Consider the following 24,798-nt stretch of genomic DNA (forward strand, 5'->3'; position numbering starts at 1 on the left):
ATATTGTCCGGGTAAATGCTTTTTTTTCTAACGGTGTCTGTAATGCAGCTACCTTGAAACATATGTTTGTATCAGCTACACACAAATTACGTTGTTTATGCTTTTTTACTCAAACAATGAACAATCTAAAACTCCCCGATGGCCCACCTCTAAAATCTTCTTTTCATCGCGGTGGCGATTGCTTTTGCCTTCCGTCTGAGTTGTGATTCGGGCCTCCTGCGATGTTTACGTCTAAAAGCTTTTGTGGTCTTTTTGCTTCGGATCAGTTCTTCAGGCGGCCATCTCCACCTTCTCGCCATTGATTACCGTAATGTATGCCAAGATTACGCGCGACAGCTCGATTTCCTTCTTCAACCGCCAGAGTGATCGCTTTTAACTTAAAAGCCGCATCACATGCTTTTCTTCTAGTATTTTCCATGTTGATGAGGGTTAGTAAAAATGACTGATTCACAATAGTTGTGATAGTGCGCCACGAAAAAAAACATAAATAAGCCGCACCGTGGCATAAGCCGCAGTGTTTAAAGTGTAGGAAAAATGTAGCGGCTTATAGTCCGGAAATTACGGTAATTAGATTTTCTAGGAAGTGACTCTCCAATCTTTTTCTGCAGGTATCCAGGAGTTTCCAGACAATATAAAATGCTGTAAAGGCCTGTCTGTGGTGGAGGCCAGCGTTAACCCCATCACCAAGTAAGAAAAAACCTTTATTATAATAATAGTTGCTGTCATTACTCTAACTGAACAACTTTTAGATGTGTTCATACAGCACGGGGAAAACAACATACCAAGTCACAAATTTTTGATATCTTTCTTCTCTCAGACTCCCAGATGGTTTCACACAGCTCCTCAACCTGACCCAGCTCTTCTTAAATGATGCCTTCTTGGAATATTTACCAGCAAACTTTGGCAGGTAAATGATTAGAACTGATCACATGGTCTGTAGTACTAGAACCTGCTGAGGTAGATTCTTCTAAATGACCCTCTCCAGTCAACAATTATGTATATGAATTAGTAAGGCTCGTCAATGTATCAGTTAGGAGTGAAAACTCTTGTTGATTTCCAGGCTCTCAAAACTACGGATCTTGGAGCTGAGGGAGAACCACCTGAAAACCATGCCAAAGTAAGACAGCCTGTCAAAATGAGACCAAAGTGTGTATGTAGAATTAAATTCTGATTGAATGCACTAAAGTATATGTTTGGGTGCGGCTATTACACACTTGTAGTAATGACTATTTCCTCCCTCAGGTCCATCCATAGACTGACACAGTTGGAGAGGTTGGATCTCGGTAGCAATGAATTCTCTGATGTGGTGAGGCTGCTTGATGTCATTATTTCAAAAGGATTCAGGCAATGTGAGAGCATCAATCATGTGTTGATCTGGATTCCCCCGTTTTGCTTGTCAGCCGGAGGTTTTGGAACAGATTCACAGCCTTAAAGAACTGTGGCTGGATAACAACTCCCTCCAGTCTATACCAGGGGTGAGAACAGCTGAGAGAAATGTACATGTCAGGCTTTTTGTCAACATGGCTGCATGTTATAGTAATGGAAGTCTTCATGTCCTCTTTAACAGTGTCTAGGGAAACTTCGTCAGTTGCGGTACTTGGACTTGGCTAAGAACCGTATCGAGACGCTGGACACAGATATTTCAGGGTGTGAGGCCTTAGAGGACCTGCTGCTCTCCTCCAACATGCTGCAGCACCTGCCTGACAGTATAGGTACATGCAGACGCAGCCTCGGATAACTCTGCAGCCATCGCTCGGCTTTTTAGATCTTTGTTGCGTGAGCGTAAACGTGTGTGTGATTGCAGGAATGTTGAAGAAGCTGACGACCTTAAAGGTGGACGACAACCAGCTGACCTCACTGCCTAACACCATCGGGAGGTAACAACAAATAAGGGATAATAATAAGATTGTTCTTTGGAGGGTTTTGTTGACTATTGTTGGTTGATGTGTTGTTATGCTGGTGATGACTGCGGGGCGTTCTGTGTGTGTTGTGTTTGCTGCGTTGCTGTGGCGTTAGTGCGAAGCCCAAGCAAGGGTAAGTAATATTAGCCCACTGGATCCTGGGGTGTGTTCAGAGACTGACACATGTTCAGCTGCACCGCAGGGGCGCCGGCTCACATCTGGAGTCACGTTAAATATGAACAGCATAAAATGGAATTATTTAAATGCTGTCAGGCTGATCTACTTACATTTATATTGATATCTCAAACTTTTTAAAATCAAATCTCCATAAGATATTTGAGTAAAATCTGCCTTTTAATGTGATTAGTTTCCAAATGTTAAGGTCATTTGATGCTGTTTTGTCGCAGTTTAAGTCCAGAAATTAGATTAGCTTTTAAAAAATGTTGGATATTTGGTAAATTTATGAGGGAAAACCCCAATTTATAAGGGAAAACCCCATTTTAAATGAAATTGTTCTGGAATCTACATTAAAGATTAAAAGTCACAGACTTCAATATTATTCAACAACAACATCAATATTACATTTATGATGGTTGTTTCACTTCAAATACATTGATTTGTTGCATCTGCGACTCACCTGTGGTAGTCTTTTTACAATTTACTCAATATTGATTATAGGCTGTAAATACCAAACCTTATATCTATAATCAAAAGCTCTGGAAATGTTGTTTTCCTGAACATGTCCCAGGTTTGTAGTAAGTAGTGCTTTCCCAATGCTTTTCCTTTGGTGAAACATTTGAAGTTCCATTTCTTAACCCTCCCATTTTGTAAGTGTCGCTTACTAATGAAGAGCCAACCGTTCCTGTTTTTGCCTTTACAAATCTTTAGCATTCCTGGATATATGCGTACACAATTAAAGTGTAAGCTACATATCTGCAGGATGTCTGCTAACATGTTGACCAGTAACATTACAGTCTGTGTAATGGTTTAAATTAATCAACCTTCACTTTGTGTCTTTAATAATTATTTAATCATCATGAACCATCTTGTGGCCTTGCAGCACCTTCAGGATTAGGCTTATTAATAAAACACGCTGGTATGTGGCAACCGATAATCTTGAAATAAACTTTTAGGTTATTTTTAGTACCATAGAATAGAATATGATCTAAATTTTGAAATTGAAACTTCAAAAATTGTGTCTGACCTCAAATCTTATATGAAATTTCTTTAACCTTCTCCTTAAACCATATGGTGCCACAGATGGTCACAGCCCATTGGGAACAATAATAGCAGACTAATGCAGTGTTAACAGTGATGGTAAATTAATTACCAAAAAAGATCTCATCATTATGCATTGACCTGCTGCTGATTATTGTGCTGCTACAGTAATGGTGGCAGGCTGGTGGGGGAGGGTTTTAGAGCTGGTGACAGTCGTGAAGATGAGCTCTGGGTAGAAGAAATTCAGCAAATTTAGACCTAATAAACTAACGTAAGTCTCACCCGACTGAGAAATTCACTTTCTTCCACAGCAACTGTTGAGAGATTTCCCAGCTCAAGTTAGCCAGGTGCCAGTGCACAGTAATGTCTTGTTTGTTTGGTCTTTTTATTGGATTATTTGCCAATATAGAGAAGTAAAGCAGCATCACCCATATTTTAAATCCATGTGCAACTAAGCCCTTATTCTTCCTTCCTTTTTTATTTTTTCGTCACCTCTTCTCTGCTTCTTCTCCTTCCGCCACCAGTCTGTCGCTTTTGGAGGAGTTCGACTGTAGCTGTAATGAATTGGAGTCTTTGCCCCCCACCATCGGCTACCTTCACAGCCTGAGGACCTTTGCTGCAGATGAGAACTTCCTCACTGAGCTGCCCAGGGAGGTACGATGGTCAACGCATGTTGCCGCACTGATAAATATATGGATGATTAGGATTTTTGGTTACAATCATTTACATAATACAAGTTTTATTACTCTAGTATTGTAATCCATAATTTGTTTGTTTGTGCATGTGTGTGTGTGTGTGTGTGTGTGTGTGTGTGTGTGTGTGATTTACAGATTGGTAACTGTAAGAACGTGACTGTAATGTCACTGCGGTCTAATAAATTGGAATTTCTTCCTGACGAGATTGGACAGATGACCAAACTACGAGTCCTCAACCTTAGTGACAACAGGTACACACACACACACACACACACAAACACACACACACACGCACACACACAGTCATCTCAGCAGATGACTCAGGAGCGATAGGAGGTTCCTACAGTTGGACCAACAACACTTTCTTAATGACCATTTCCTTTCTGCACACGCGGCCTCTGGTTGCCGTGGTTACGGACTCTGCAGGCCGATCACTGCGTGGGCAGAAGAAATGTCGCTTTTCTCTCTCAACCCTCTCTGCTGGTCTGTGTGTCTCAGGTTAAAGAATCTACCGTTTACCTTCACTAAGCTGAAGGACCTGGCAGCTCTGTGGCTTTCTGACAATCAGGTATCCGCTCCATGATCATCCAAAAATTGAATAACATGTCTTTTTATTTACTTCAGTACTAAGACATAGTTAAGCATAAGGTTTTCTCTACAAGTAGCTTCTCTCTTTCTGCTCTTTTTTTGAATTCATTCATAGTCCACTTGTACCAATAAAATCTCTCTACTCTTTCCAAATATGCATTTACTCACTTAATTAATCAGAAATTACGGTTCTACAATCAAAGACAAAAACACATTTGAAATTAAAATGCAATCTGTGAAAAGTTTAGTCTAATTCCCAAAACCATATCATGCATCACAGCTGCCCACCCACAGGCTAAATTTGATTTTTTTTTTTTTTTTGCATGTGTTTGCATTTGAAATTTTCCAGCGAATAATCTGGGTTTTTAATTAGATGGTGATGCAGATCAAATAAATATTTGATTTTTGCAATATGCATATCTAGGACATTGTTTTTATATTAAAAGTGCCTCAAGTGCAGCTCTACATTTATTTCCACCTGCTGCTTCTTTCCGTTTTTGCAGTCTAAGGCTCTGATCCCGCTGCAGACAGAAGCCCACCCTGAAACCAAACAAAAGGTTTTGACCAACTACATGTTTCCTCAGCAACCGCGGCATGACGAGGGTAGGAACACGTGCAAACATGTGTTAATAGAGGCACGTAGCAGGTCATCTTCAGGGAGGTGTAACCCACGCACGTGTGTGTGCAGATTATCAGTCGGACAGTGACAGCTTTAATCCTACCCTGTGGGAGGAGCAGAGACAGCAGAGGATGACTGTGGCCTTTGATTTTGAGGACAAGAAAGAAGAGGAAGACAATTCTGGGAAGGTCAAGGTCAGTAAGTTTTGATTCGAGCTCGGCAGTGATGGTAAAATCCGCCACCCTGGCTCCTCTAACACTTGAGTTAATGTTTTTACTGACTGGATCTTATGTTTCCACGTGTGTCTGTCACATTCAACCTTTTTTTTTTTGTAGGTTGAGATAAACCTGAAGCGCTACCCAACACCCTACCCCGAGGACCTTAAGAACATGGTGAAGTCAGTGCAAAGCCTTGTGGGTAAAAATGTACACACGGGGCTTGGACACCAGCACCAGCACCAGCACCAGCACCAGCTGAGCGCAGGCACTGTCACCTCAGTGGGACCCAACATGGACCATACACATCTCAGTAAAGAGCCATACGAACCACCGTGGCCGCTGCCTCCCAAAGAGGTGGGAAATCCATTTTTCCTGCTTTATGGCTCACTTTTCATTTTTTCATGACACAAATGAATAAATAAATGCGTTAATACAGGAAATGTGGCTATAGAGCATTAAAATCAATACAAAGCGGAAGACACGGCACCAAAAACCTATTTGTGTTTGATAGGTGACAGACAGAGAGATGCAGGACTTCTCTCAGAGTCAGCTAATGGATCAGGGATCAATCCATAACTCTGGCATTGACATTCCCAAGAGGAAAGACAAAGAGGACCTGACTGAGAGCTCCGAGGTGGCCCCATTTTCATTTACAGTGAAATACCTCTGACATTTAATGCTCCTAAATCTATATTCCTTGTGCATCCATGTCACTCTCTTTATCTATAGTCAGAAAATTGCTACAGTGGCATAAACATTGTAAAAATTCTGACTCTTTTGTCGTATGGGGATCTAGCCTCCATGTGCCTGCACTGTCACACTAACTGCATTAACTGTAATGATTCAATAATATCCTCGATGATCTTATTATTAGTATTATATTATCATTATTATTCTGGCCTCTGCTCACAGCTTTGTTGCTCAGCCTGTCATTTCTAATCATTATTGATTGTCAGGACACAATAATGGTACTTTTAGGTTTACGGTTGTAACAGAGATGAGGTTTTACCCTCACATTTAAATATGAGATGCCCTAGAGCAACATTTGTAAGATCGTGTTTGGATTGGAGGCGGTCTGGAGTGAACCAGTGGGTTTTGTCTCTTTGCAGGACTCGATGGGCGGATCTCCTAATGACATCCGGATCTCAGATATGAGGCCCACACTGGTGGAGCCACCTATTTACAAACCAAAGGTGGTGTTATTGGGGAAAGACAAGAAAGGTAGGAATGATTTAATACGGCACACCATACACAGGTGTTCATACATAAAGAGTAATTTATTAAGGACTCATAATTTGTCACGATGCATCTTTGGCCTGTGCGTTCCCCAGAAAGCGGCGGGCATGTTTTAATGAGCTGCACGCCACTAATACCCTATTAAAGAGCTTTTTTCTTTAAATTCTAAGTTTCATTCCGCAACATTAATCCAATCTACCGAACAAAACATTTCATTATGTCTACTCCGTGGTGAACTCTGTCTAATTTAGACTCTCTTATATAATCTTCTAGGGAGCTCAGTGTGAGAAGCCTGAAGCTCCCAGTGATCTACTCTGGTGCATGTTAGGTGTGATCTTGTGGAAAATTTAATAACAACATTTTTTCTTGAGTTCTTTACTCAAGTTTCTCCCTGTGTGTTTAGTATGGCTAAAGGGCAGGGAGTATTTCCACGTTTGTGTCTTCGCAGCCGTAAACCGTTGCGTGAAATCTCCCTGAGAAAATTTGGAAATGTGATTGTAAGCAGGTAGAGCATTTATGAGAAAGCTGACTTTGTGTTTGTAGAGAGCACTCATCCCCCATTTAAATGGCATCACTATATTACGCTGTTGCCATTAAATCAACCTGTCTTTGCCTTTGGATTCGTGTTATGAGAAAAATGTAGAGTTCCTCCAAAATCCGCTCATAAAGGAAAGACGAGGATGTGATTTTCTCCCTGTTTCCATCTTTGTGCAGAGTCGACAGATGAAGAGGTGGATAAGCTGCACTGTCTGAACCACAGCGGCTCGTCAGCCACCTACTCTGACTACTCTCCCTCGCAGGGCTCCTCTGGCTCCTCCAACCCTCCTGCCAACCCGCACGCGCACACGCACACGCACACGCACGCACACTCTCACCCGCATAAACACACTCCCGCTCTGCCAGCCCCGAGCAAGGACCAGGCTCCTCAGTCACACTGGACCAACAGGTACACACACTCCATCCCCTTCCATCAGCTCCATCTACCGTCATCCATTAAACCTTCCCTCTGTTCTGTCCTCTCTCTCTGTTTTCTATTCCTCCTCTATCTCGTCCCTCATAATCAAGGTCAGAGAGATTCACTGGCATGTTCAGGTTTGCCTCTCTTTTCTCATCTCAGCTCCATTTCTGTTCAGTCCAGGCTTCATCACCATTTCAGGCCTTTTTCACATCAACTTGTGGGGGCCTTCAGATGAAATTGTTTCCTTGATGGCACTGCCCTTCTCCATCAACTCAGAGGCACTTGAAATAAAAAATAGACATCAAAACTAATATAAAAAGAATTTTATAACTTGTTAGAGGTTAGAAATGTACTGTTTTAAGCCAGCATTGTTACTGCAACTGCCTGCAAACAACAGCTGAGTTATGCTCTTTCTTAAGAATGAGTCATGCAAATGGGCACATTTATTTTTATAGGTAAATATTGGAGTACTAACCACTCCTTTTTCACATATACTAGCCAAAACCTTTGTATTTTGACCTGTTTGACCTCCACATTGACAGGAAACTTGAAACAAATTGTAAAATTCATTCATAACAACAGTAATTATAAATAAAATGTACATTTTGTCACTTATTTATTTAATCAGCATCAGTATTAGTCGTGATATTATTGTTGCTGTGTGCTGATTTTAAAACCCCTGTAGGATGAATAATTGCTTTGGTATTTTCTGACATTAAAGGGGTCATTTGATGTATCCTGGGGCTCTCTGTAACAAGACTGGTATTTGCTAACTAGAAGTGGCAGCGAGGAGGATGAAGGCATTAATATTTTCTGTTTGTGCTCTCTGGAACATGAGAGAGAAAGGAGATGAGATATCAGTGTTCTCAGTGCCCTCTGCCTCTAATTTAATAAGCAGTATCACAGTGTAAAGTTACAGTTTGAGGTCAGATCATCGCATCATTTGCTACACCATGATTATTCAATATGTTTTTTTAAAATCTAGATTGGCTCAGTCATTCCCTAAACCCATTGACTCCAAGCCCCTGCTATCTCAAAGAGAGACGCCTCCTTCAGGAACCCTGCAGCAGCGAGGAGATCGGCGGCCACTGAGTGAGCCCTTCGATTGGTCTGAGGCCCCTCACTATGACAACACAGGTTTTGATGCCGAGGAGTCCCCTATGGATGCTTCGTCATCTACTGGGAGTCAAGGAAACCCACCGCTGGGCTCCAAACCTCGCAGCCAGTCGACACACGGGCGGCGCCCTCTCATGAGGCAAGAGCGTATCGTAGGCGTGCCCCTGGAGCTGGACACTCAGACGCTACCTTTCCACAGCAACCAGCGTTCCACTCCAGACAATGACCCACAGTCCACTGGACCTTCTTCCCAGAACCCTTGGCAGAATTGGACCAGAACGCCCAGCCCTTTGGAAGACCGGACTGCTTTTCCTTCCAAACTGGATATAACACCCACCTCCAGCCCACACCCTGACCGCAAGAACATGGACCCAAGGTGAATATATGGAGCTCCAGCAGGGCCTTAACACCTCATATATAATAAATGCATCTAAACATTCAGTAGGGATTTTCAATTTTTGCTACTTTTCATTGTCGAGATTGTTTAATATGAACGACATCTGTGTTTATGATGTATAAAAAATGTAGGCTATCATATATAGGCTAGAGTTTTAAAAAGTGTTATTGTTGTTATCTTAAATATGCCTATATTATATTGTATATATGCTTTCACCTCAAGGCTGGACCAAAGTGCAGGGCCTTTGCCTGGCAGCTGGACATACCACAACAACCAGGAGGATCAAAACAGGAAGGATCAGCTAAGTGTCAGTGGGGGCAACAAAGTGACAGTAGTGATGAGTAAAAGCTCCGACCGTTTGTCCCCCATGATGAGAGAGATGAGGTCCAAGTTTAAGAAATCGCAGAGCATTGATGAGATCGACATTGGCTCCTACAAAGTGTACAGGTAGATTTAGCTTGCAGATGAGCTTTTCTTCCTTCTAATCAGAGCGCTAGCGTGTGCAATGAAGTCAAGAAGAGTTTTCTCTTGCTCACAGTATTCCAGTGGACAACTACAGTTCTTCCATCGAGCAGCAGACAAGCCTGGACCGGCCCGAGTTGCCTGGCTCCATGGAGCAGACCAGTATGGCGCGGTCACAGTCTGCCCCCATGTTAGACGATGAGCTGGGATTCCCGGGACACGGAGTCAATAGTCAGAACCAGTCTGCAATAAACCAAAAACCTGCCATCCCGCACAAGGCGTATCATTTTGACCACAACTACAACCCACAGGTTAGCAGACTCCTGGATGTTGCTACGCATCTTTTAGTTTGTAGTCGTGTCAAATATACCGGTAATTCAGACGTGTCTACATTTTTAGCTGCTGAATAACATAAATTTAAATATATATCTTAATTTTTCTAATTGTTAACCTCCTTAATCAACCAGGTGACCATTGACCGTCGAATCCCTCCTCCCTTCCCCAATACACCGGATTATATAAACCACGCACCAAAGGCCTTGGAGTACATTAGTCAAACAGGAAAAACATTACCCAAAGAGTTGGTGAGCCCGCGGTATCGTGACTATCCACCGTTGGAGATGTTCTCTTTCGCTCAATCACCGATCAACCAGGACGGTACGCCCAGCCAGCAACAGCCCATCCCAACGCCGCGTTCCAGGCCGGGCTTTTTGAGGAGAGCGGATTCACTGGTGAGCTCAACAGAGCTCGCTTTGTTCCGAAGGGTTCATGAAGCCCAGCAGGAGGCCCTGCAAGAGGCCCAGTACAGACATCAGGTACAGAATCAGCTGCCTGTTTTATCGGTTGTCTGTTTAGTCCTGCTCTTTTATTTCAACCGGGTATCAGTAGACTTTGGTGCAACAAAGGCTTTGTTAATAAGCAACTTTGTCAAGATGAGACCAGTAAAAATGCTTATGGGCATCCTTGTGTGGGGAAATGGGAACAAAGCATTGAGTGTTATTGCTCCATACGGAGGCTGTGCTAGGCCGGGCCTGTGAGCTGTGGGAGGAACTAAAAGGGTTTTTGACTAATGAAAAATGTGATGATGCAAAGCTGCTTGCAAGTAAGGACTGGTGTGAAGGGGTGGCGTGCAGGCTGGGATTTTTGTTTTTTTATTCAAAGAATATTTCTGTCCTCGATAAAGGTCGACAAACACTATTTTAACTTCCTTCTTTTGATTACATGCATACTTTATGCTGTAATGAAACTTTCCTGTCCACAGACGGACCCCCCTCTTTACAGTCGGGCTGTGGCCTATTCCACCCCCATGGAGCACTCAGCCCTCCCCGGTGTGGCAGATGGTCAGAGCCAGATGATGCATAATAAGAGAAATGGTCGCTATGATGATGACTATCCCACCTACCAGGAGCAGAAGAAGCCAATGATTGGATACCCAACCAAGAGTTTGACTCAGCGTCGCCCCCTGTCGGCCAGAAGCTACAGCACCGAAACCTATGGAGCATCGCAGGTAATCTTGGACCTTAAACTACTGCATATTTTAAGAACAGTCACAACAACTGCTTTATTAAATTGAACAAATTTGGCATTTATTTTAAACATTTGGTGTACATGAAGACATCAACTAATGTCTACAGGGTGTGAGCTTTGGGACATCTTCCGGTGTCCTAATCTGATGGACACCAGCTTTATTCAACCTCTCCCCTTGGAGAGTCCTTTTATCAGCTAAAAGGAAAACTTAAAGACAATCAAAGGTTCTTTCAAACAGAGAGTCATTAAATTATACAGCCTTTTAAGATCGTTGAACCATTTATTATTATTATTTTCTCACTGTTAGCGACCCAGCTCACTGCAGCAACAGAATAAGCTGAGTAGCCAGGGATCATTTTTCTCTGCCGTAAACTCAAAACATTCCCGAATACACTTTTTAGCCTGTTTGTGGTTTGCCAAGTCAGTGCCCCAGGGCAGAGTAGTCATGTGAATATCGCTTCATTGTGCCTGTTGCGGCATTTTCATTTAGAAATGAATATGTAAATGCGATACAGTGTTGAAAGAATAAATGCCAGTGCCTTCAGCCAAGTTTGCTGGTTCTCAGGCCCGTCCAGTGTCAGCTCGTCCCACCATGGCTGCCCTGCTGGAGAAGATGCCCCCTGACTATGCTCTGGCAACTTGCCCTGAGAAAGCATCTGAGGACACCATTAAAGTGAGACCTGTCGTACCAGAGAAGCCCGAGGATATCACCTCCAGGATGCCCGCTGATTGGAGACAGCAGCTCCTTCGCCACATTGAGGCCAAACGATTGGATAGGGTATGTAAATGTACACGCAACACTGAAGGCGGGGGGAGGACAAGCCCCCAAACACATCCCATCCTGAGGCTTTTCCTGTATGTATCTGTCTAAGTCTGTGTTGTAAAGACGAGGAGCTATCTGTCCAGCTGCATGAGTGTTCCATCCACACTGTTGCTCTGACCTTCTGCACCACCGTCCCTGAACCCGTGCTTACAGAAATCACATGACCTGAAATACAGTTGAGCTTAAATAAAGGATTCTCTGTCATATATATATTTTTTAAATTTGTTTGTGTTGCTTTTCTTAAAGTTGACTCGCTTGAAATCAACTGTTCAGAGTCAAGCGCTGACGGGGACACTGATCAGAGATGCGTTAGAAGTTGGTCAAAAGAACATAGAAGGGGGGGCCGTAATTATACAGTCTGTGGTCTGGTCATATGGTTTTGCCATTTTTTTAAAAGGCTTTTGAAAGGTGGTCAATTGTTACGTCCCACCTCAAACTGTACATGTATAATGACAGAACTATAACAAGAAATTCATATATTTACACTAAAATGATCCACCAATTGCTGCCTGTGTAGTACAGTGTGCCCTGTCTGTATTTGATCATTCACAAGCTAACATTTCTCTGTGCTTTCAGCAACTCTGCACTGTTGTTTTATCGGTGTTATTGATGTTTGTTCAACTGTTTGTGGAAGTTCACAGTGTGTCAAAGTGCTGCATGTCACGTGATGTTGTCTTCTCCAATCAGAGTGGTGTCCTAAAGCACAACACGCTCACGCTGGGCATGCTCTGTCAGGGCGGGGGTCACGGCCAGGGGCACACCAGCACTTTGAACTTTAACCTTTACAATAACACTAAGCATGAGCCCCCTGCTGGCCGCTGGTTGCCACTACCTCCTCCTCCGTCTACTAATGCCGTGAGTATTCCTTAGAAAAAAAGGAACAACCCCCGTTATAAAAACTTTATATATAGGTAATGATAAAAAATACCAACTTTAGAGCCTTAATGAACTACTCAATAATTCTTGACTAGCTGTGTCACCTACAGTTGACCTGAGAAGACCATTGAAATATTTATGGTATTTAGTTGACTGCCATCTGAGTAGCCAAAAGCTACATGCTGTGCCTATTAAAGTACTTTAAAAATAATAACTGTCATGAAAACAAAAGAGTAATCAGGAGATACATTCCCAGCTGTATTATGTCAGTGCAAAATAACAATTTTGTGCATACCGTCTATACCATCACATACATTGGATGCATTTTAATTGATATATTAAATATTTATATTAAAAATATTTCAAACCAATGAAAAGAATGAAAAACTCACACAAACCTACCGTAAACTGAAATGGCAAAGGCTGAAAGATTCATCAAATGAAGGTAATTTTTCACAAATGTTCTCTATTTCAGACTCCGTCTCAGCAGGGTGCCATACTTGAAAACGACCAGGAGGGGGTGACAGGGAGCAGCCAATGGGCTCCCTACTCACTTGGCAGGAGGGATGTCCCGCCTGATAATCTCATAAAAAAGGTATTTAGTGAGCCTTTTGCTTGCCGTTTACACAGATGCTTTATCAATAATTTAACTTCGTTTGTGCTTTTCAAAAAATGGTTCATGTTTGTTATAAATACAAACCAAAGCATCTCAGCTACGCGTTGGTGTGGTCCTGAGTATGTGTCCTCCTGTTCCTGTCTTCTGTCCACAGACTGTCCACTCTCACAATCCCTCTTCCCACCAGTCACATAACACACACATGATTGTCACATCTTCTTCCTCCTCTTCCTCCACTACTCCTCATCGCGTGGTCAACCAACAGGGTTATGATGGGATGATGACCAAAGGTGGACAGTACCAGCCAGGAATGCCACTGTCAGTGGTTCCCTCTGGGGGACCGGGTCAGTACCAGGGCAACATGCCTCAAGGTACATTAGTTTCTGGCATGTGTGAAATGCTTTGGAGGCTAAACAGAGTGAAACCACGCAGCAGTTTAATGCTACTTTGGATAAAATCATGTCGTGATGCTAGTTTATGTTTTATATCTTAATTATGTAGCAATAAATATACAACACATCTTTTGCCTGGCAGGTCACGCGGCTCCTGGGCAGGGGTACACTAGCTCGGGCCTACCCATGGTCCTGTCTTCATCTGGGAATCAGCCCCAGTACAACCCACATTCCTCTCACAGCTCGGGCCATCAGTCGGGCCTCCCCTCCACCAACCCACAGTACCACAGCAACCAGGGCATGATCCATAGCAACCAGGTTGTCATGACCCACACCAACCCACGACCACAGAGCGCTCGCTGCCTGTTGCAGACTAAAGGCCAGAAGAGCACAGATGGGTTTCACGAACAGGTATCTGTCCATCTGTCCCTCCTTCTGTCTGTCCTCTTGTCTATCTGGACAACACTCTGTACTGCATCTCCAACTACCTTGGAGGTCTGTATGTATGAAGATAGGCTAATTAAATAGTAACTAATGGAATGCTTATGATAGGGTGTTAAAAATGATAATAATATAGAAATGAAGATAAATTGTCCTCAGTGGTCCATTTTACATTTTGTCCTAGTGTCAACAAGCAAAACTGCATATCATTTTCTAGATCTTTCCTTTAATGATTGAGCTCATCAATTATTGTTCTGCTCAAATTTAGTTTATTGAGGACTTCTCTGCTACTTTGTGATTGTGGTTATTAAAATGTAATGTCGCATAAAGCTTCGTGTGGCCTGAAGGGCACAAACATCCTGATATCTGTGAGCAACAGTAGATTTTATTTACAGTTATTCTGTCTGGTTCTGAACTGCAGACCTCCAACATAGCTGCCAAAACGTGTCCCACGACACATGAAAGCATGGCTTCCATGTGTACACGCTGTCCTCTCTATGCTCATGTAGAGATTGTTCTGATCTGTGCATTTCACTTTCACTTGTTTTTCCTTTATTTTTTTCTGTCTGTTTTGTTTTGTCTTCCTTTTCTTTCTCCAGTTGTGTGTGAGAATAGAGAAGAACCCTGGTCTTGGTTTCAGTATCTCTGGCGGCATCAGTGGCCAGGGGAACCCCTTCAAACCCTCTGATATGGTACGACCCGACCCAGCCTGCCAGCCAGTCACAGCCTCCCCGGCTTTTCCTCAGAGTTGCCATGGAAACTGCTGCTCATTACTGCAGTGTTTTGTCAGTCTGTCCTTATGCGTGTCTGTCTGTGGGGCAGCAGTTGACTTGGTTAACTCGGAGAATCAAAGTTTATTTGACGTTTGCCTTTTTGAAGGGGTAAAAAGCAAATATGTGAACATTAAACTTTGCCGAATCATTGTTAGCATGATCAGACACAGCAGGAAACTTGAGGAGAGAGTGGGAAACTGTAATGCTGCAGTTTTTGCTCCGGATACACATGTTCCAAATGACTGGGTGTCTGCTGGGGTGGCAGATGTCCCAGACCTCCTGCACATGGCGCCGCATCCTAGAAACATGCTGTTATAGTCAAACCCAGTGCTGCTCGGTCAGCTCCGTCAGCTATTTTCAGGAGGGTTGCTTTAATTCTGGGACACAGTGCTGTTATTTTAGATGTTCTACACTTTGATCCAAGGGTGGCAAATATGACAGATCATCCTGGCTGTTGTTCAGATGTTGAGCAGCGCATGCGACAGCTGGTCTATTAATAGAGGGGTTATTTAAACAGCCGTCCTCTGCACAGCACATGCGACGAATTCATTTATGATGGGGGTGTGAAATTATATTCAAGAAACTGTCAGCTCATCACTTAAGTTTAATGCAGACAAGTAGCGCTGAAGTGCACAGTTATTTAGTCATTCCCACGTGTGTTTCCGACCATAAAGCTTTCACTGGCTGCGGCTTCTGTGTTATTAATGATGGTTTACTCCTGCAGCTAATGGAGGTGTGGCTTTTTCTGAAACACTTCTTCCAAGAACCTGCATTATTCACATTATTAAATGCTATAACAACATCAGGTATAGATAGGTATTTAATATATTTATATTTCATATTTGAGTTCTTTGCAGTTAGCTTCTATTTTTCCAGCTAGTTTAAATGTGGATATGAACTGAATTGTATCTAATGACAAGACGCCCTCTGTCAGAGTCACCGTGATGTCTGTCAACATCTGTGCTCTTACGGCACATTTGGTGTTTGATAGCATGTTAGGTAGCTTTGATTTTCCTCAGCATGATTAAAGTCCAGTCTGTAGACTAAAACAAACTGCATTCAAAAGCACTGTTGAAACAGACAAACTCATAAATTATACATCTGTGGATTTAATCCTTTGAGCCACATACAGATGATGTGTCTTCACGCGTTCTTGGCGCCCCCTGCTGGTCAGTGTGCTATTACACTGTAATAAATGAGGACAAATGATCTACGCGGATGTTGATCAAATGGCACAACTTCTGACTAAAAAAATACTCGATTTAATTTCATCATTACAACTGGGGTTTGGCGTTTTTAACTGCATTTTTAAAAAGACATTAAAGGACAAGGACGTGGAGCAGAAGATGTATTTTTAAGTCCGATCTGGGTCGTGACCCCCTAAATTCCAAATGTCCTCTCCTTCTTTTGCTAAATATACATGTTTGTACACAGAGCTGCTGCTGATAACAAACCCTCCTCCATGTTATCGGCCAACTGCAAAAACTGCTCTTTTTAAAGCCTAAAGCATTCTTTTTCCATCTATTTCAAAGGTTTTTGCAGTCTATGGCAGCTTTGTGTACTGCAGCTTTGAGTTGTGTTAATGTTTAAATGTGGCGACTAACATTTTTCCACTAACAAACATAACCTACAGTGAGCTCCATACCAGACTTAATATACAGTATGAACAGATACGGTTAAACTGTACACGTGTTATCGAAACAGCCGTATATGTTAACACAATTATGAGGCTCACTGTGTCGATGTCAGTGCAACTAAACCAGCGCTTCTAATCCCTGCGCCTCTTTAATGTGCTCTATCCTGTCTGTGTCGGTTCCCTCACACACTGCAGTGTGTTAGTGCCACCGTGCCGTCGATACTGCATTGATTTGCTTTTGGATAACTGGTGTCCCTTTTTGACACGTTTATCTGTTGACAATGCTCTTGTGTGTCCGACACGTGTGCCACCTTTTGAACCCAGTCACACTTTCTGTGTCCTCAAACATCTTTCAGCTCTCGGTGAAAAGATGTTGGTGTTTTTACAATCTCTGCCTTGGGTCTTTTGAGGGGGGAAACATGGGGGGGGAATTCTCCTGTGCCCGGCCTGCTCCCTTCTTTCCTTTTCCTAGTCAGTGCCATACACCTTTTGTCCTTCCCTCAGTCTTTAAATATTACCTGTATACCTAGTTTTTTTCCTCTCAACACCACTTGTATGCCACATTCCTGGGGAGGACAATACTTTCTGTCAACTTTTGGACTCGACTTTCCAAGAAATTTTGACATATTGGCAAAGTTTTGGCAAAAATGACATTTTTTTAGTGAGTATTTTTGGGGCGGGGTGATGATATGAGCGTGAGAAAGGCAAAGATTCTAAACCATCGTGTCCCTGTGTTGTCCTAACGGTGTATCATTTTGACTTATAGGGTATCTTTGTTACTAGGGTACAGCATGATGGACCCGCTGCATCTGTACTGCAGCCTGGAGACAAGATACTGCAGGTAAACATCTTCTCAGTGGTCATCACCAGAGGGAATTTTGACCTTCCCATGTTTCCATCTCTTATTTATTGCATTTTAATAGCGACCCAAACTCCTCCATCCTCCCCCTACAGTTGGACATTTTAGCTGAACGAACTCACCTAAAACAACTTTTTTTGTCTTTACACCCTCTCCACAGCATGACTCTGTAGTTCTTCCTCTCCTCTCTCGTTTCCCCAGCAGTGATGTGTTACTGAGATAATGATGGCAGTGACCTTCTGTCCCCTCATACACACACACACATCTGTTTGGAAATCGTGTAACATGCACATGCTTGACGGTGCTGCGTGTTTGCCTTGCAGGCTAACGGGCATAGTTTTTTACACATAGAGCACGAGACAGCTGTCTCTCTGCTGAAGAGTTTCCAGCGGATGGTGGACTTGACAGTTCTAAGAGATGGCAGCGCACACTGAAATGTTTGCATTAAACACACCAGTGCTTCTCAACTGTGCTCATCCCCATTCTACGACACCCCTCTGCCCCCTGCCGGAGACTTGTGGAACTGAAGAAAATGGACGCCTTTTTCTTTTTCTCTCTTTTTTTTTTTTTTTACCTTTTTATGGGAAAACATAAACATTTATTTGCCTATTGCTGGACCAAGGGCAAATAACAGTGCCAAATGTACAACAGGAAACATATCGGCTCCTCCGTCTGCCTGTGGTCAGGGACCTGATCGAAGCGTGGACGGACCCCCAGAGGACTTGAAGCTCCTACAAGGCTGCTGCAGCCAGGATTTTGTGGTTGGTTTGTTAACAAGGCATTTATGTGACTGGTCAGACTAACTCGTTTATTGGCTAGTTGGAGTTCTGGGTTCTATTTTTGCTTTTCAGCATTGCCATTTAATTTGCTGTCCAGTAGAATTTTTTTTTAACTTATTTGCTTGGAACAGCCCTTGATTCACTTTCCACGTCTTTCTGTTGTTCTATGCTGTAGTTTGTCTCCCATCTTGCACTTCACTCTCGTTTGGTGTCTTCTGATCTGAAAGTGTCATCGCCTCCATTGTACAGACATCACATGTTAAGACTTTATGCCTTGTGTACATATAAAGAGCTGCAGCTTTGTTAGAGCCTAAACACGCAGCTCCAAATCTTTGCGTTCAACCTGAAAATTATTAATGAATTCTCTCGGAACATGCAGGGATCCTCCAAACGGAGGGTTTTTAAAATGTACTGCTGATGTTTGTCACCTCCGCTACGTTCGCATTGAAAGCTGCTGCTTGCACAGCTGTGTTGAAATGAGCTAAAGCAATATTCCTCACCGAGGCTTTCAGCAGAGCCAGAGTTCTGCGGCGCCATCTCACTGTCACACACACCGACGGCCAGGAGTACGAATGGGCCTCACACTCATCGCGGCGCTGGGTGAACGCAGAGTTTGGAGCTGCTGAGGTTGCATCGCGAAGTCACACACAGCAGAACTCCAGGTGGTTTCTGTTGGCGTCCTGGTGTAAAACAGCAGAGCTGATCAACACACACACACACACACACACACACAGAAAAACAGCAGCATAGAGGGAAATGAGTTTGAACATTCAGCACAAAGAGCTTTGTTTAGAGATGAGTGAGGTCATTCACAGTCTCCCCATAGATAAATCTGAATTTTTTCCCTTTTAGACAATCAAGGAAAGATCAGTTCTGTGTTAAGAAGAATCAGAGGAGCGACGGGTTTAAGTCACCTTGAAAATGCTAACAGTATGTCGATGGAGGGGGAAAGAGCTGCAGCCAAATCCATGACAGGTGAGGTGGTGAGGTGTGTTTAAGCAGGAGACTGACACGTCAACACTCGTGAGTGTAACCACGGCGGGTTTGGTTCTGCACCACCAAAACTCCAAAGGCGTTTGTTCATTTTCCTGTCAATTTCCATTTTTCTGAGCGGGAATTCCAGGTTGTGCAGGATGAAGTCAGCTGCCGCTCCTAATTGACCTTTCCAGGAGCAGCGTGAACACGCCCAGATGCGATCGCACGCGGCGTTCTCGAAACCATGTCGTTGAAAATGAAAACTTCACCGTCTCACTTTCATCCTCCGCCTTCATCTGAGCGCGACGCCTTTTCTTTCTCCCTCCCCTGACGTTTCCCGTCTTGGGTGGCTTTGTTCTGCTCTCTTGGTTGTTTCAGGCGTCCTTCTCTCTCCGTACGTCTTTATTTGAGCTGATGGCGTCCATCACGTGCTCATTTTGTGTCCACCCTCAATTTACAGGTCAGAGTGAAGGACACAGATTAGCACAGCCTCGTGGATGAGCGATTTTAACTCCAGATACCCACACAGCCCGCGTTCAGTGTGTGAAGTAGATATTATGGGAACAGAAAATAAAGATTTGATAATATAATTATTTTTTACTACATGTTTCAGGTAATTCTTTCTAAATATATTGATATACCTAAGCTTTGCTCAAAAAATCGTGATATTTTATAAAGACACTTATAACAAAGTTACGGAATTACGCACAGTATAACTTGGAACCTTCACATGTACTATCCAAAAACTGTATAAAATGTATTTCTACTGTAATTGTGAATTTGTGTTATACAAATATATATATATATATGTACATGACTATACAAAAGTCATTTTCTATGTGTGTATACTACATAAGAACTGAACTACTTCCGAGGAACGCGCCACTGTACATATCTGTGAATGAAACCCAGTTTAAAATAACTCATATTCATTGTGAATGTACTCATGCTTTTGCAGTACCGACACCTACCCAACTTGAATGCTGCTTCTTCTGTTATTGTGACAAAAAAAAGTACCTTTGACCTCCGAAGAGAGAACTGATGTTGAATTATGAGCTATTTTAGCGATAATTTTACAAAACTATTTATTTCCGAATTTATTTGCACATACGAGTTGAAACCCTTCCAGTTCTAAGTTTGAGTATTAATGCGGAGAAATGTAACTGCAGAAGTATATATAATATATATCATGTGTTTAGAATGCATTTTGCAGAAGCTGTACATACTATTTAAGATAAAGTTTTTACAAAAAAAATGACATATATATGTGGTAAAACAGCAGAGCTTTTACCTCTTTGTGGCCCAGAGCTGATCAACACACACACACACACACAAACAGACACACACACACACACACACATATATATATATTGAAAAAATGCTGATCAGCGGTTATACTGGAGCCATTTTGGGCTTTGGGATGTAACATTTTTTCAGTATATAAGAGGTGTTTTGAATAATGTACTAAAGTCTATTGTACAAATAATAAAATTGTCACTATTGGTAATTTGTTTGTTCTGTCTTTAGATGCAGGGACATGCAGGATATTTACCCTCTGGCTTTTATTTGATGCATAAAAGCTGCAAGGACACAAAAGGGATGACAAAAGAAGAAAGGATGGGGGAATTAAGTGATCCAAAATTAATTAGGAAAGAAGTGGAGGGTGAACGGATGTGGAATTAAAGAAAACAAAACAGCTGTGGGGCCAAAAGAAGGATGAAAAAAGGGGCTGAAAATGGAGCTACAAAGAGGTCAGAAATATATTATTAAAAGAGACGAGGTAAAGGAAGATTATTCTTGTGATGAAGATCATCTGAGTTGGTCACCGGATTTGTGTGGTTTATCTCAGCAGATGCTCTTTACTCTCTGTCCATTAGACTAACAAGACTCCATCCCTCAGTCCACATCATCTCATCTATTCTAGACCCCTATTGATATCACTGTATAAAAAAAGCTTTGCACCTTACAAATGTTGCCAAAGGTTATTATTGGGTTAGAAGTGAGAGGCTTCGGAACTGTTTAGAAATGTATATGTTGCCTGTTTTCTATAAATTATAAAATAATTTTCTGAAACATTAGAAACTGTTAAAATGTTTTGATGCACTTGAAATAATAATCCAGAAAGCTATTTTTTTTCTTTTTTGTTGCAATTATAGAAATAGTGGAGTAAATTGCTGATTCTCAAGCAGTGTAGGTTGGTGACCACAAGAGGGCAGAATTTCACCATATCCTGGTCACGCTGGGACGTTCCACAAAGATGCATCACCAACAGCGCCACCTATTCTTTTAAACTCTCATAACAGTAGTGTAAAGTGAATAAATGCCAACTTCTTTAATGCTCATAGCTCAAAAACCTCACGGTCTCTGAAACCTTAACATCTTTTCTGCCACAGATGTGTTAAATGCCTGTTATACAGGCAGTTACATGTCTGCTCACCGCTAAACTTAATGTCAAGATTTAGTTCCCTGCAAATTGAGACCTGCCACTGCTTCCGGTTTCTATTATAATGTTTTAGTCGGTACTCATGTCTTGATAATTTTTTTCTAAATCTTTGGAATAATGGAAAACTGCTATGAAATTGTGGCCCTGTAAATTCTTTATATTCCGAGTATTTCCGGCAGGCCGACCGTATGGATAAAACAATGGAAGATCTTTGACTTGGTGCACGACTACATTGATACCATTACATTTTGGTGCACCATACATTGCTTCCATTTCTATCTTATACTATTGTGCTCTGTTCTCCTGTCATCAGATCCTCTGGAGAACAATTTGCTATGTTGTAGTCTGAGCTGACAATGCACAATGGCACAAATACACAGTCACCGAGTCATTGACGTGCACAGAATAATGTCCTTCTCTTCCCTTTCCTCTGTTATTTGCATGCTGGTCTGCTCCAAAAAATACATTTTTTTTCCTGCAGATGGATCAACCCACTGACACAATTATACACGAATTCCAAGCTCGATGTGCACGCATGTTTATATGTGTGTGGGTGTGTGTATTGGTGTGAGTGAGTGAGTGAGAGAGAATTTGTGTAAGTGATACCGAGGGGGAGCTTTGGTTCAGTCACCAAAAACGGTCAATACCCTCTTGTGAGCTGATCAATACCTACACCAGAGACAGAGCCCATGACCTGTATTCAGCAGCCCTACAGCTGACACACAGTCTGCAGACAGACGTGCACACGTGCCGCGCTGCATACATTTCCCCACATCCTACAGCACACTAGAACTGTACCTGTATTTACTCCCCCCGCGGCAGCGTCTTGATATTTTATATCCCACAAATTCCATTTACAGTCTCAGCTGTGTTGGTGTGCACTGGGAGATTTTTCAGACTGCAAATATGAAAGATCTGACATTTAAACGCACTGTTTGTGTGTAAGCAGGGAGGGGGGGATTTCCATACGCTCAAGTTTTGGTTAAAAACTTTCCAGGATCCAGGCTGAGAAGGAAGCAGTACATGGAGAAGCACGGTGATTCCCAAGCCAAAAAGGCCTCTTTAAAATGACAAATGTGACATTTTAGGTGACTCCAAACATGCATATTATGATGTTTTTGGTGCCTTATCTTTGGTGTTTCCTGCGTCATATCCAATCTAAAGCCAACAAAATGTATTACAGCTGCACAGTGGCAGAAGGGGGATTAGAGAGCAGCACTTCCCCTTTACCTCTAGAAGACTAATCATTAAAGATCAACCAAATCCGTATACCTGCAGCTGAGTGGATTAGATCAGCCCCACGGCAGCCCCTGTGATGACCGTGCTTTCATCCTTGCTCCATAATACAGCTGTTTACCATGACAATGCCACCAACATACACAGGCGGTTTATCAGGAGCCTCTCAAACCCGCTTCAATGGCGTTTTGATGTGAGTGCGTGAGCGTGCGTGCGCGCGTCTTTTCCAGCGACCTGTGGGCGTGTGTTCGTCACACGGGACCGCCTAAAGAACCGGTCGGGCGGCGTTTTCGGCTCAAGCCGCCTGAAAGAACAAGTGGAGTTTGTGGCGCTGAAGGTGGAGGAAACGAGCCACGGCTCCGGGGGCCAAGTCCGGCGAGGGGGGGTTTAAATGACTTTTATTACCTACAGATCCTCTCTTTTCTATTTGGATTTTGCAAACTGCGCAAAGTTGTTTCTTTTTTTTTGCTCTTCTGAAAACACCGGCTGGTGTGGCGGGTTGTGGTGAGACTTGGTGTCCCAGTTTGGAGGCAGACTATCCCGGGACAGACACACGCGTCTGGAATAACACACACAGCGACAGCCAGGCAGACTGATCCCGGGGAGAGGACCGACAGTCACCATGCCTGTGCGCCAGAAAGGTACTTTTAATCATCTTGACTTCTTCTTTCTGCATTTCCACGAAACGCGACGCATCTACAGCTAAACCCGATTTAAACAGGCTTAATTTAACTCGCGTACAGGGCTATGAACGTGATTTCAACATACTGAATGAATGATTCCAGCACTGTCGAAGCGTGAATGTGCAACAGGCGATGTTTTAGTGCAGCTTCCATCAGTTGTTAACATGCACCGGTTTGAATTATAACGTTTACTTTCAAAAAATGTGTGGTAAATTAGTAGTGTTTCTTTTGAATGAACGACCTTGACACTGTCGAAGCTTGACGCCTAAATTGAGCTTTATGTTGACCTGCCACTGCTTCCGGTTTAATCAGCTGTTCTGGGGCCCCAGGATGCAAGCTGCCGCCTTCTCTGTGACTTTATTACTCCAAAACCTTTAAAGCTGGACAGTTGCTGTTAACAAACAATGAGAGGAGCAATGACAATCACCTCCTAAGTAAATAATCCCCCAGCTACAGTGGTAGTGGTGGCTACAACAATCATGTGTTAACTCGTTTTGCATCCCAACAGGAGTTTTTGCAGTCTGAATTTTCTACTGGTGACTGTTGGATGACTGTTGGTGAATGTTGTAGATGCCCAGAGGGCCCTGGAGCTTCTGCAGCAGTACCGGGCCAAACTCCGCCACAGACACCAGAACCAGGGCGATGTCGAAGAGGGTCTGGTGGAGGAAGACCACCAGCTGAATCAGTCTCTGGACAGGGTCATCAATGTCTTCCAAAGTCAGCTTTTCAGCGCTCTGCTCGGTGAGGAGGTCTCTTTTTAATTCCCCACCCAGTCATACTGTTCCCGAATGCTGCTGGCGTGAAGCCGCCTGTCACAGGAAACACTGACGCTATATGAATAGATGGGAATATAAAGAATTTAAACCCAGGACAGGTTGTGAGTGGGCAGCTCTGCCTGTAGTAACCTGCCACTTTTTAGAAGGAAAGAACTATTGTCACATGTCTGCATGGCGATAAACTGGTTCCCAGGCCTCGCTGCCTCTGCCACACCCACACCTTCAGCTCTATAGTAATGCTCTTTGTTTGAACACACATGTGAATGTTCACCACGCACAAGGCTGAGTTCCTGTTTATGACATGACCTTTAATCAGGCTGTGTTATTGTTGAAGTTTGAAACAGTTTCATTCTGTAAAATAGCCCCCTCCACAGTAGTTCTGACTGTACTGCTTGATTACGGTCTTTGATGTTGTGTTTTATAGGCAGTTGTTTTTTCTAAGTTCCAAATCTGTTGTTTTTGTTTTATGAATGCCAAACTAGCATTACTTATAGCAGGCCAAACTTTATTTAGTCTATAATTGCCTGTCAGTTATATGCACAGAGACAGACGTAA

At 42.9% G+C, this 24,798-nt stretch overlaps 2 protein-coding genes across 16 annotated transcripts in view; both read left to right on the forward strand.

The window, feature by feature from the left end:
• Window positions 1–20,344, forward strand: part of lrrc7 (leucine rich repeat containing 7) — a 56,526-nt gene extending 36,182 nt beyond the window's left edge. For 4 of the 15 annotated variants that reach the window (XM_029828573.1, XM_029828575.1, XM_029828574.1 and 1 more), the window contains 30 exons: window positions 609–687; window positions 818–907; window positions 1,061–1,117; window positions 1,243–1,306; window positions 1,401–1,475; window positions 1,568–1,712; window positions 1,805–1,877; window positions 2,017–2,034; window positions 3,644–3,773; window positions 3,950–4,065; window positions 4,313–4,382; window positions 4,906–5,005; window positions 5,091–5,215; window positions 5,357–5,593; window positions 5,751–5,873; window positions 6,349–6,460; window positions 7,190–7,421; window positions 8,419–8,925; window positions 9,169–9,393; window positions 9,485–9,719; window positions 9,876–10,223; window positions 10,670–10,915; window positions 11,501–11,713; window positions 12,446–12,613; window positions 13,110–13,229; window positions 13,405–13,621; window positions 13,785–14,053; window positions 14,683–14,775; window positions 17,259–17,333; window positions 17,675–20,344. In XM_029828573.1, the coding sequence (XP_029684433.1) occupies window positions 609–687; window positions 818–907; window positions 1,061–1,117; window positions 1,243–1,306; window positions 1,401–1,475; window positions 1,568–1,712; window positions 1,805–1,877; window positions 2,017–2,034; window positions 3,644–3,773; window positions 3,950–4,065; window positions 4,313–4,382; window positions 4,906–5,005; window positions 5,091–5,215; window positions 5,357–5,593; window positions 5,751–5,873; window positions 6,349–6,460; window positions 7,190–7,421; window positions 8,419–8,925; window positions 9,169–9,393; window positions 9,485–9,719; window positions 9,876–10,223; window positions 10,670–10,915; window positions 11,501–11,713; window positions 12,446–12,613; window positions 13,110–13,229; window positions 13,405–13,621; window positions 13,785–14,053; window positions 14,683–14,775; window positions 17,259–17,333; window positions 17,675–17,785 (4,673 nt within the window). In that variant the 3' untranslated portion in view covers window positions 17,786–20,344. Of the gene's footprint in view, window positions 1–608; window positions 688–817; window positions 908–1,060; window positions 1,118–1,242; window positions 1,307–1,400; window positions 1,476–1,567; window positions 1,713–1,804; window positions 1,878–2,016; window positions 2,035–3,643; window positions 3,774–3,949; window positions 4,066–4,312; window positions 4,383–4,905; window positions 5,006–5,090; window positions 5,216–5,356; window positions 5,594–5,750; window positions 5,874–6,348; window positions 6,461–7,189; window positions 7,422–8,418; window positions 8,926–9,168; window positions 9,394–9,484; window positions 9,720–9,875; window positions 10,224–10,669; window positions 10,916–11,500; window positions 11,714–12,445; window positions 12,614–13,109; window positions 13,230–13,404; window positions 13,622–13,784; window positions 14,054–14,682; window positions 14,776–17,258; window positions 17,334–17,511 lie in introns of all 15 variants that reach the window. The other 11 variants (XM_029828576.1, XM_029828581.1, XM_029828577.1 and 8 more) reach the window with 11 other exon arrangements.
• A 2,721-nt stretch (window positions 20,345–23,065) lies between these two features.
• The window catches only part of LOC101067056 (discs large homolog 1-like protein), a 60,967-nt gene continuing 59,234 nt past the window's right edge, over window positions 23,066–24,798 (forward strand). The window contains exons 1-2 of the mRNA XM_011615081.2: window positions 23,066–23,425; window positions 24,038–24,208. The gene's annotated coding sequence lies outside the window, so the exon portion shown is untranslated. The remainder of the gene's footprint in view (window positions 23,426–24,037; window positions 24,209–24,798) is intronic.

The sequence above is a fragment of the Takifugu rubripes genome, chromosome 20 (assembly GCF_901000725.2).
Source record: "Takifugu rubripes chromosome 20, fTakRub1.2, whole genome shotgun sequence".
Lineage (NCBI taxonomy): Eukaryota > Metazoa > Chordata > Actinopteri > Tetraodontiformes > Tetraodontidae > Takifugu > Takifugu rubripes.